The 12127-nt window shown below is 34.0% G+C and overlaps 1 protein-coding gene across 1 annotated transcript; it reads right to left on the bottom strand.

Moving 5' to 3' along the window:
- Nucleotides 1-5518: 5518 nt before the first annotated feature.
- On the bottom strand, nucleotides 5519-11800 carry LOC132723500 (serine protease inhibitor Cvsi-1-like). Its single transcript, XM_060708227.1, has 3 exons — nucleotides 11642-11800; nucleotides 6383-6505; nucleotides 5519-5688 (listed from the first exon to the last, which is right to left on the bottom strand). The coding sequence occupies exons 1-3, from the start codon at nucleotides 11685-11687 to the stop codon at nucleotides 5588-5590; spliced, it is 270 nt and encodes an 89-aa protein (XP_060564210.1). The 5' UTR covers nucleotides 11688-11800; the 3' UTR covers nucleotides 5519-5587.
- Nucleotides 11801-12127: the final 327 nt, after the last annotated feature.

Here is a 12127-nt window from a genome sequence, read left to right as displayed (position 1 = left end):
TGAGATCACAATGTAAAAACATTATTTAAATAATATAAAACTTATTAATATCTCATTCTAGCTGTATATTCTATAGTGGTAATATTCAATCATAGCATTTGTATTTGATATAATATCTGTATTTTAAGCAAGATTTTTCCCAATTCATATAGTGTTACCCATAAAATTTAAACTTTGCTTGGAGATACCTAACTTTTCAATATGCTAATAAGTTTGTTAAGTTAAACGTGTATTTCTTTTGCCTACTTTTGGATATTTTGTATCTCTGTTGTATTATAACATGCATGTTTCTGAGATTTACAGAAAGAAGAAAAAGAGATTGTGTCACTACGCAACATAGTGAGTCAGAAGCTTTGCTGCTGTTGTTGATGATGATGGAGATTGCTAAGTTGAGCTTGTTAATTTGTACTTTATAATTGACGTGTTTCTTCCCTTGAATTTGATTCTGATGTGTTCTCTCCTTTAATTTTGTTCTCTGTTTGAATCAAATAAATAAGACACATGATTTTTACAAATTTGTTGATTTTTTCTCAAATATCTATCTACCATTACTGTTAAATCCCTCTCAGGGACAAGTACAGTCGTCCTGTTTTACCCAGATAGAAAGAGAAGGGGAGTTCCAATGAATTGTGCAGGCACATAGCACTCTAAACCCACTATTCATTGATACGAACTTTTACGCTATGCCTAATGCTTGAAGAAATACAAAATAGGTCCCCCGAACTTGAGAACTATCGCATCCCATGCGAGCGTCCTACCAGTGGACCAACTCGTCTCAATTTGGGGGACAGCCTATTGTTCTAGGAAAAATGTTAGTATTTTGCATTTTGACCAAAAAGCCCTCTTTTCGCCGAGGAACATGAATTAATACATGAGAATACATACTGGAGAGATACCAATTAAATTTAGTACTGTTCAGTAATGTCGCTTGTGTAACAAAAACTAAATAAATGTTCTATAATTATTGCCAACTTCGCAGCTTGTTTATAAGTTACATATAATGCCTCGATAACCATATACATAATAAATTTAATGAATTTACTTGTTCAATCTAAAATTGTCACAGATGCGAATAATAGCCCCCCGCACAACAAACTTTAATTTCATGCAGGAATAAAGCCTTTATACATAAAATGTCTAAGTTCAAGGGCACATAACTCTGCAATGCCTGATTTGCCAGACCATAATTTTGTGGCATGCTCATATTCACTTCATGATTATGATATATTTCAAGATTGAAGCCAGTCTTTTAAGAAATGTGAAAGCAGTTTGCTCCACAATCTTTTATGTTCAAATAATACATATGTGCATGTCTATATTCAAGGGCATCTGTAATGCCTGGATTGCCCTAACTGACTTTTGAAAAACTTCATTTCATGATGATGATGTACTGTAAGTTAGAAACCAATCCCTAAAGAATTGTGAAAGAAGCTGGCGCCACAAGAATGTAGGTATTTATGCATACAGACCAAATGAGCACCCCAACAACCGACTCATAATTTCCCTAGCGGGAGTATTATAATGGTTCAAAAATGTACATGTATAACAAATGAATCGATAATTCTTTATACTAAATTTTACTGTGACACCATGATTTTATTTACATGTATTCCATCTTTTCACTTGCATACATTTCCATGATCAAATTTGAAAACAGTTAAAATGCTCTATCAAGATTAGTTGGCATCTGCCATCTGTATTGTTTAATGACAGAAAGGGCCCAGTCGGAAAACATTTTTGACAGCAATACTGATTACGTTCATATCAGTTTTTATTTGCAAGTAATGATCAACCTCCACTTCATCAGCAACTTTGCGCTGTTCGGTACAGTAATACAATTCAGCAGTAGTGTACATCGTGTAAAGAGATCTTACATTCTTCATCTTTCGCACACGATGCTTATTCCAATTGTGTGCATGATGTTGAAGTTCATTACGAATTTCAGGAATGAAACAGAAGCACTATGTATAAAGAACGTTGTTTATTTTTGCAAAACACCACTCAAATTAATCCATGCACGTCTGTAACAGGGATTATCTCAAATATTGCCAAAACCATTCGATCCTTTGGTTGTGATTCGTTTAACTATCCATATTAAAGCACATCTTGTAAACATATCATTGTGGTGAGAACGAAGAAGCATTTTGACATAGCAATATTTACATATTCTGTAGCCGGTCCATATGAACGGAACCTTCTTGAGCTCATGAATTGACTTTAAAGAGTAGGTGCAAGTCAGACATGGATTTTTGTTTGTTTCGTCTACTTTGAGTCAAATCAACCTTCTGTTCCAACCATCTTTTGCCCCATGAATACAAATCCCTAACCTTAAACTCTCTGTAATTGATGCAGCTCTTTGTGGATCGTTACAGATACAGTGTATTACGTCCCTTACAGTTGACTTACAACACCGGAGGGGGGGGGATTTTAGTAAAATAGTTTAATACCGAATCTAAGAATGTATAGTCCGACTACATGTAACTGTACATGGAATGAGAGACACGAGTTTAATTTGTATGTGCCAAAGAATTTATCAAAAGTTTATTAAAGAATAAAAGATAAATTCGTCAATTTGCTTGTCATCCATTCCAGCCCCAGAGAGTAAGAATTAAGCGCATATAGCAATAACATTTCGCATTTGTCATTTAGCAAAAATCATTAGCAAATGTCATTTCGCAAATTGCATTTCGCATTTATCATTAGCAAATGTCATTTCGTTAATTGCAATTGGCATGGCAGAATGGCGTTCCATAGGGATGAAGTACCTGTTAAAAAAGCAAAATAATCAAAATATTAAATGTCTTTGTCATAAGCATAAATCATAATTACGCCTCTATGTTAAGAATAAAAAAAACTTAAACACCATCGCCACACCGCCACATCTGGAACAAGACCTCACCACTTACGCTGTCACACCTTACTAGTTCTTAACATGTTCAACCTGTTTCTCAAAATATCCGAACGGACTATGGTGAAGTGTAAACGCATAAACATCGGAAAATCTGTTAAAAAAATCCTATCCCGTCTTTGCCCGTTTGATTGCAGTTTATGTTTGGTTAAATTGCCAACAATATAGGTATTACTCACTTTAAGGCCGTCTGCAGTCTGTTACGAGTTCCACTCCGACCCTTATAGTTACGTTGTATACCGCACAAACTAGTTCGTAACACAGCCGCCTTGTTCGTAGACAGGTCGTAGACAGTTTACAACGTTCAGACCACGTCTTCATCATGCCCTTGGTGCGTTCAGATCGTCATTTAAATCATGTCCTTGCTTGCCGGCTATAAAACGCCAACATGTTTCTGCAAGTCCTCATCACTGATTGCTCTTGTTTGTGATTGTGAATTAAGGACGTAATTGGCGTACTGAACACCTATTTTGAACGTTTAGAACTGGGTATAAATTTTCGATCAAACACGTCCATGTCCACCCACGAAGTTCTTAGACATGCCGCAGTAAGTTATGGCAGTTTTAACTCGTTTCACCATATAATATTTTAGAACGTATATTGAACTTGCTTGGTGTGATATGGTCGTTACGATAACACTTTTTGTCGATATTATCTGCAATTTATGGTGGCTGATTTTCGTCTTGTCGTCTTGTCGCTAGCGAAACGCGCCAAACGGCGCCTTGTTGCACTGTCGCCTTATCGCATTGTCGCTAGCAAGCACGCCAAACGACGTGTTTTCGTGTGGCTTGATATCGCGATGTCGCCCTGTCGCTTGGCTTATATATAATATACAAATAGCCAATCCTTCGATTTGAGCCCATCGACAATGTGACATCGCGACAACACGCCGCACGACAACGTGCCGTTTGGCGTGCATCATTAGAGACAAGACGACGAGACGAAAGTCCGACAACACGCCGTTTTACGCTTTGTTGTCCTGTCGCTAGCAACAACACGACACACAAAAGTGGTGCAAATCAGCCACCATAGCAATCAGCGTTCAGACCAGATAAACAGAATGAACGTGTGGAAACTCTTAGGGACATTAAAGGCAACTATAAGTATTACCTGGCCAAATTTCGTTTAACTGTCATAATTTGCCATGGTAGCAACTGTGCAGAAGAGAAACGCAAATGTCTTGGAAAAGCTGCTACGTTTGTAATGTATAACGTGATAGACCGCTAGGAATCTTTGTACAATCTAGCATAACTTGTTTTGGATAAATAGACAAAAAATGGCCAACACGTCTCGGACTGACGGGGCTGTCCGTCGCGGCTGCCAGGAAAATAATACAATCTAATTAGATTACGATTTGGTTATACCTTCCTTTTGTCTAAAATATTGTTTTAATTATATCCAGTTTTGACACATTGGCACAAGCGTAATTTGTGATTGATGAATTCATTTGCGCATTGCAATTCATAAATAAATAATCTGTACTTTAACAAAGGGGACGATAAATGTTAAAAGCCTCGAATAATCATTCTTATTTGCTATTACCAAACGAACAAAATAATGATCAGAAACACTGCTTTTGTGTATGAGAATTCAGACAGTCGTTCATCCAAACTGATTACGTACTTGATTTTATAAGTCCATTTAAACCCCAAAAATGCTATTTACTTTCATCTCTCAAAACATATTACCTTTTGTTCTGCACTCATTGGTCATATAGCAGAACCATCGTTAGCTTTTTTTTTTTTACTTTTTGCAATTGGGACAGTTGGGTGATTTAGTACGTATTTTGTATGGAATTCAAAATACCACTTTGTTAACGTTTCTTCTACCTTAATGACATTTTCTTTTCATATTATTTTATATTCCTGTGATACATGTAATTATCGTATGTGCTTTCAGTCAATTGTCTAACAATATGAAATATACATTTTTCATCCTATGGGTAGAACAAATAGTCCATTTTGAGACAATATGTAATCATTTTTTTTTTTGTAACGGGGTATATGACTAAAATATAACATTTATTTCTCGTTTCGGAGTGTCAATTATTTTAAAAGGAATATACCAATTGCTAAGCCGAAAAAAGTCTGCAAAAATCGCTTTTACCTTTGTTTTAGCAGACGTTATTTCCTAACATTTGAGAAGATTGTCAGAGTTTGGTTGGTCTTGCGATAAGGGCACAACCTTAAGTTTTAACGAATATAAGAAATAGGATTAAAAGTTATACGCTCGTATTCTGTTATATCTCTGAATAATCTTAAGTCATTTTATAAGTTGATATGCGATCACTCAAGTTTTCAGCTCAGACAAATAGGAATTCCTATACATGTTTATATGTTAAAGCTAACTTCTTTATATTTTATAAATCAGCCATGGGATATTAACTAAATTTGGATTATTTTCTACTACAAAATTGTTTAAACGCGCAATGTTTTGAGAAGGACTGATTGCGCGCAAATGTGTACATGCTACTTGGCTAAGTAAGAAAGATTTATCAAAGCTGAAACCATTCTGACAAACGAATCAGCTTGTCTGTTAGAAACTATTTAAATAACGTGGTAAACAAATGAATGACAACTAAGGCGGTCTGAAGTAAATATAAGGCAAAGCTCCATATTTAAATGTTTTATATGTATGACTTTCTATAAGTTAGATATTTATACATGTTTTCTATTGCAATCATGGTTTTTGACATTTGCATGCACCATCCACACAGTGGTAAGATTCGTCATGTTTTGGACAAGTTCCTAGGCCTGCACAGTCTGCCCCCAATATACACGCTGTAAAAAATACAAATGTACATGTATTGTTACAAAGATAAGTAAATGGTGCTTCAATGTAAATAAAGTATTACATATGAACAATTACAAATATTACGCATAAAATAATAAAAAAATATTCAGCAAAAAATGAGCTAAATTGATAGTGATCATCGCTCAACAACACCTTTTTAGTTAACACATCCACAATTAATGGCGGATGTGACAAGTTTCAATCATCTACCTGGACCTTTTATAGTATTTGAAAAATCGTGACTCAGACGTATTTTATGACCTCCTAGGCCGAAAGGTTAATATTTTTTACTTCAATTCACCGTTGATGCTTCAAATCCTACAAGTAACCGGATTCGTTCATGTAAAAAAGCTATCCAGGTAGCTTACAGAATATTGATGGTCCTACATTTCTAGCTAATTCCTGAAATATTGCTCGTTCGAGCCTGAAATAAAACATTTACATGGCACCTGTATCAGAAAGGCTAGAAAGTCGTCAAACCGGATTCGGATTGTCCTTTGCACTAACGGTGTTACCCAAATAAAACAATCTAATGCTAAAGATATGGACATTCTTCAGATTCGCCAGGATAAAATAAAAAATAAAGAGAGATTCATGTACGTATACAATACAATTTGTCTTTCATTAGCAGTTCTTATTAGCATTTACAATGACATTAACTATAACGTATTCCAAACTCACCTTGAGGCGTTGGCACACACGTGCATGTATCATGCTCACATCCTACTACCTCGTTAGCATTGGTACACTGATTGGAACAACCGGTGGAGTCTCCATGGTTACATTTTTCAGAAAAGACAGTCACTGAAATAAATTATCATATTTTTATCACATGTCACTTGTTCTCCATGTAACATAGCAATTATTTATTTATTTATTTATTTATTTATTTATTTATTTATTTATTTATTTATTTATTTATTTATTTATTCATTTATTTATTTATTTATTTATTTATTTATTTATCTATCTATTTATTTATTACCCACGCATAACAACAGAAACAATACAAAAGCGGAAGTAAAACGCAAAGGGACAATTTTCTCGTTTATTTATTTACCGCTAAGTCGTTTTCAAATTCGTTGCCATATTATATAAACTTTTATTAAAATTTTGCGACTCCGTAAAAATAGTATTGCACATATATTTTGAAGTGACGTCATTTTTAATATACTGAGGCGCTAAATGTTAACGTTACACTATAGGCGCGTCATTGAAAAAAAATATTTTCACTTTAAACATTTTTAATTTTGGATATGTGATAAATAGAATATTTTGGTAGTTTAGCGCGGAGGAAGGTAGTCTAGTACTGGTGTAACTCTCCAGGAACGATGGTTAGGAAACTACCCGCCTATATGACTGAAATACTGTTGGGAAAATGCGTAAAATGAAACAAACAAACAAACATTACTGAATTTATTTACATGTTTAAGGCCCGAAAAGATGCACGATATATTTTGAAACTCTTTTTAATTAAATCATGTATGCATTACAACCATGCGTTAACTTACACTTATCGCGTGTTGAAAAATTTTTGTTTAAACATTTTTAAGTTTTGGAATGGTCAAATGTTTTGAGATACTAGTTATCAGAAGAAAATGAGCCTGGTGTCACGACAAAACCACCACAATGGCTTTGCGACGAAAGCATGATTAGAGACCAGTCCTGCGTTACATCTTCCTGGTCGATCCGCAGGTCTGATCAGGAGTCCGCCATGGGATGTTTGCCCCTTATCCCAGTCTTCATCCACTTTGTAATAGTTTGTATAAAAACGAACAGCATGGATCCTGATAAGACTGCGCGGATGCGCAGACTGGTCTGGATCCATGCTGGTCGCAAAACCATTATGTTGGCTTTGTCGTGAGGCGGTTCAAATATTTAATTGGTCGGTCACAACAGTATACGAGCATGGTAAGACTGCACTTTACTAGTTGGTGATAAGGTCTAATCAACTTTTGTTCTAGCAGGGGACGACATTGACAGTTACTACAGATATTTACTGATTTGCAATAAAAAGTGTGTTATTGGTTGCAAACTGTCATACAGTAAAAGCGTATAAACTACGCTTCTGTTAATAATTTGATATCATTTGAATGTGTATCTGAAGGGTGAACAGAAAAAAGTTCGAAACTTCTAGCTCGGTGATCTTGAGTTTAAATACACCTAGGTTATGTTGTCTGCTTTTTAAAATTGCCTTTTGGCTGATTTCCCGTGATATGTAGGCTTCATATCCTATGATCCCCTTTAAAAATTCCATTTTATTAGGTTTCGCCCATTGTATTTTGGTTTAGAACCAGAGTGCGTTTTTCATGGAATGGAACAATCGGAAGCCTCGGCTATTGTTCATAATAACCTCAGATTTAATACGGATTAAATGTCGTTTTTCGGACGAAGTCCGTCTGAGGTCGATTTGACTTCCTGTAAAATTAACAGGGAAGAACTGAATATTAGAAGGATTTTCATTGGTCATTTTAAGATTTCAAACTGAAATCCTTGAATGCCATTGGCCATTCTAAAGTTAGTATAATAATCTAAAGGATATGTCTGAAATGTATGCACGTCCAAATTATAAAGTACAGTATTATAAAGTACAGTAATTAAATTTCTCGGATATTTTAAATCTGTGAATTCCCTCCCAATAAATATTTTACATTGCTTTGAAAATTTTCATTAATGATCTCGTGGATATCTTATTCAACATAAGAATTTGCCGAGTTATAAAAGACAGTCTAAAATGACGAGAATACAAATACCGTCCACGATCCCGGAACAAACATGTGCATATCGAAAGACTAAGTAATAAGTAATAAGTTACTTGGAATAAGTAACTTCAAAACAAAGACCACTTTTTTCCATAACGACCACTTTTTGTCTCTCACTCCAGTGGTCTTTGTTTAAGGTTTGACTGTTTACTGTTGCGCTAATCTCGACTACGGATTAAGGCTAGTGTCCTTCGCCGCATGGACCAGATATTTCGTCTTGAATGAGTCTGGAGTATGCTGGAATGACATTCTGTTCGAATATCCAGATATCCAAAGTCAAGAAGCATTTTTTTCTCATTCACCCTTCGCTATTTATACATAAAATAATATTCTGATTATGATCGAACTTCAATCAAAAGTAAACCATCGTGTAGTCTATTGAAATTTGCAAATTCTGATACCAAGTATGTCAATATTTTGCCTACAAGAGTATTCAAAATGTTATTGTTACTAAATGCACACTTTCTTTAAGCAACTCAGTATAATCATTTCGTGATTATGTAGCATAATTCTATGTGAGAATTATATGCTGTCGGCATATAATCATGTCAAAAAACGTGACATAAATAACCTGACAGATGACCTATGTCCTATTTATATAATTAATTGATATGAATACTTGAAAACAAGGAGAACACTTTTTCTATGAAATGTAATTAAATCATTAAAGGCACTTTAAAGATTCAGAAACTAATGTCTTTTTACTTCTTTAGATGGGACAAACATGAATTTCATAATGTTTATATAACGGTTTCAGATAATCATAGATGTTTGTTACCTAGCTGTATAATGTAGTTATAAATATGATATAATTTGTCATAAATGTAACGAAATTTAAACAAAGAAATATTTTGACTTGAAGTTCCATACAAAATACATATTCACTATAACTGTACTTATTGACAAAAGCAACAGCTGAAAAGTATGATTTAGGTAATTGGGCAATGAATAACTATTTGACTACAATAAAAGAACATCAAAATTCAAAAGCTTTTGAGAAATAAAAATAAAAGCATTTCTGAAGCGTACTGGGCCTTTGATTAAAGGTTATGAAACACCATTGACTAAATTTACTCATTCATTTAATGAATTCAACACCATGAGAAATAGTTATGTTTAATCAACCAATTTATCAAAATAAGAATTCATAAGAACAGTTCACGGTACCTTTAAAGGAGCATTTTGTCTCAGATATTCATTTTCGTTTTTAATTCTTTAGAAATGTCATATATATATATGTGTGTCTAATAATGGTTCAATCGTGAATTTGGAGCATGTTACATGTTTCAATACTGAGGAAAGTAGCGCTAAACAGTAAACATGCAGTAATAATGTGTCGTAAATGTAGCAAGCTGTAAACAAATAAGTAATTGACTTCCATACAAAATATTTATCTGCTATAATTATACAATGTAAGCTGACAGAGCAAAGGCAGCAAAAGATATCTCATATATATTGTACTCCTCTTACATAACGCTACTTAACGATTTGAAACAAGAATAAAAACAAGCATTAACGTCCTGTACTGAAAAAAAATGGTCATAAGCTGAATACTTAGGTATTTTCTATTTTACTACAGAAGGAAATTACAACATATTCAATTAAAATCAAATTTAAATCATAGGTCGGCCATTTTGCTAACAGTATGTCATCATTTAAATCCCGATAAAAGGTAAAATTATTACTTGTTATACCATTCAATTTTAAATATTAAATCTATCTTAGTTTACGTTGTTTTTTGAAATTGCTTTAAAAAATTGTCAACAAACAAGATCATTAGAAAATAATGATTGTTTCAGACGTGTTTATATGCATACATTTTAATGGACTATTATGGTTTTCTGCAGAAATGAGTAAAATGTTGTTCCGTTTTGCGTAAAAGTCAAAGATTTAAATTATTTTGCACAAACCTTTTATTATTTAGGTAGATGACTAAGTATGTTATTTTTTACCAATTTTAACACTAGTCACGTGGAAATATGCCATTACCGTAAAATAAGTGATGCCGCGAAATTAGTGATGTTGAGCATTATGGAAATCAGTATATTTTTGGAAACTGTAACAAGATACAAAAAATAGAAAGATTTTTAAGGAAAAAAGATAGCATTTCTGTGGCATTTCTTTAACAAGGGGTTCATACGATGGGCGCGCATCCTCAAAATTCTGATACCGCCAAGCGTTTTTCAACTGGTATTTTGAAGAAAAAAAACATGTTTTGTACCAAGGAAAAAGAACTAATATTGAAAATATATTTATGAATTAGATTTTACAATTAACTAACTTGCAGTTGTCTGAAACTTTCAATTTAATTGACAATTTCTCAATTTCTGCAACATTTCAACACCGGGTGTACGCATAATCCAGTATCCAAATCGCATTTGAACGCGAAATACTGACGAGAAGGGGAAGACTTGTGTCAAGGCATTTGTAATATTAAAACTAGAAACAATGAGATATTTGCAAAAGAAATTAAATTCAAATCTATTCTGATTGTTTTACATTACTTGTTGTTGTTCAAAATACCGGTCGGTATCAGATTTTTGAGAATGCGCGCGCCTCATATGACCCCCTTCTAACAAGTATCTCTTTCCATTGTGGGTTCGTATCCTGTTCGACCATTTTTGTAGCTAACTTAAAACGTCGGTGATTCTACTCGTGTGACTGTCGCTTCCTTGAAAAAAATATGCACAGACAGCGAGGGCAACTAGAAGGCCTTCAGTAAATCTTCAGTGTCGTCATTTGACATGTACGACGTCGCTGAGACGTACTCACTAGTGTGCATAAATCAAATATAGAAGCATGTGAATTAAGCAGATGAATATATATGAGCTGCACCATGACAAAACCAACGTAATGGGTTTGCGACCATGCTGTTCGCTATCATTTTCTCTACTTGTTATAGAGTTTGGAAGCGAACAGCATGGATCCTGATCAGACTGCACAGATGCGCAGGCTTGTCTGGAGCCATGCTGGTCGCAATCGCATTACGTTGGTTTTGTCATGGCGCGGCTCAATTATATATCAGTCTTTCTACCCAGACACCATTTCCAAACATTTGTAACTAGTAAAATTTAAATGAAATTTCAATAAATATCTTATACAATGTACACATGTATACTTTAAGCCAACAAAATATTGTAAGAATTTAGTTTACATAATAAATTTAAGATAACCATACCTAAAACTGAAGCTGATATAAACAGTAGAAACAATGAAGACCTCATCTTGTTTGGAGGATGTTTTTGCTCTTTTGCACTAAATCTTTATGTTCGCTTCCTTATCAATTTGGATTTGACCTATCAAGATACTAGTTTTGTAGTCACGATATTTAAAGATAAGGCCCGACCTGCCTAAATAAAAATCTACAATGAACTGCACTGAGAATATGTGATTGACTGTAAAGCTAAAGCGTAAAATATTTTGTTGTACAATTATTAAATTTAAACTATGTTTTGTAATGTTGGTTATCAGTATATCTGCTGACATGTTTGAACCAGGAACATTAATTATGATGACCGTAATATCTACATACCGTCTTTCGTAATTAACTAGATCTCATATGTGGATTGCTGCATATCACATTACACTATATAGAAGAATTAGATTCTGTTTTTATTTACACTTTTAATACAAACTATGTGTTCTATATCAGCCATGCATCATA

Source organism: Ruditapes philippinarum, unplaced genomic scaffold (genome assembly GCF_026571515.1).
Source record: "Ruditapes philippinarum isolate M1 unplaced genomic scaffold, ASM2657151v2 ctg12169_1_1_1_1, whole genome shotgun sequence".
NCBI lineage: Eukaryota > Metazoa > Mollusca > Bivalvia > Venerida > Veneridae > Ruditapes > Ruditapes philippinarum.
The sequence above is the reverse complement of the archived record's forward strand: the minus strand, read 5'-3'. Positions and strand labels throughout refer to the sequence as shown.

What these genes read in the sequence shown, in the direction of transcription:
- LOC132723500 (XM_060708227.1), bottom strand. Translation starts at nt 11,687, where the DNA reads ATGAGGTCTTCATTGTTTCTACTGTTTATATCAGCTTCAGTTTTAG. An exon ending in TATATCAGCTTCAGTTTTAG is followed by an intron (nt 6,506 to 11,641) that starts GTATGGTTATCT and finishes AATTTATTTCAG; the next exon opens with TGACTGTCTTTTCTGAAAAA. An exon ending in GTGTGTGCCAACGCCTCAAG is followed by an intron (nt 5,689 to 6,382) that starts GTGAGTTTGGAA and finishes TATTTTTTACAG; the next exon opens with CGTGTATATTGGGGGCAGAC.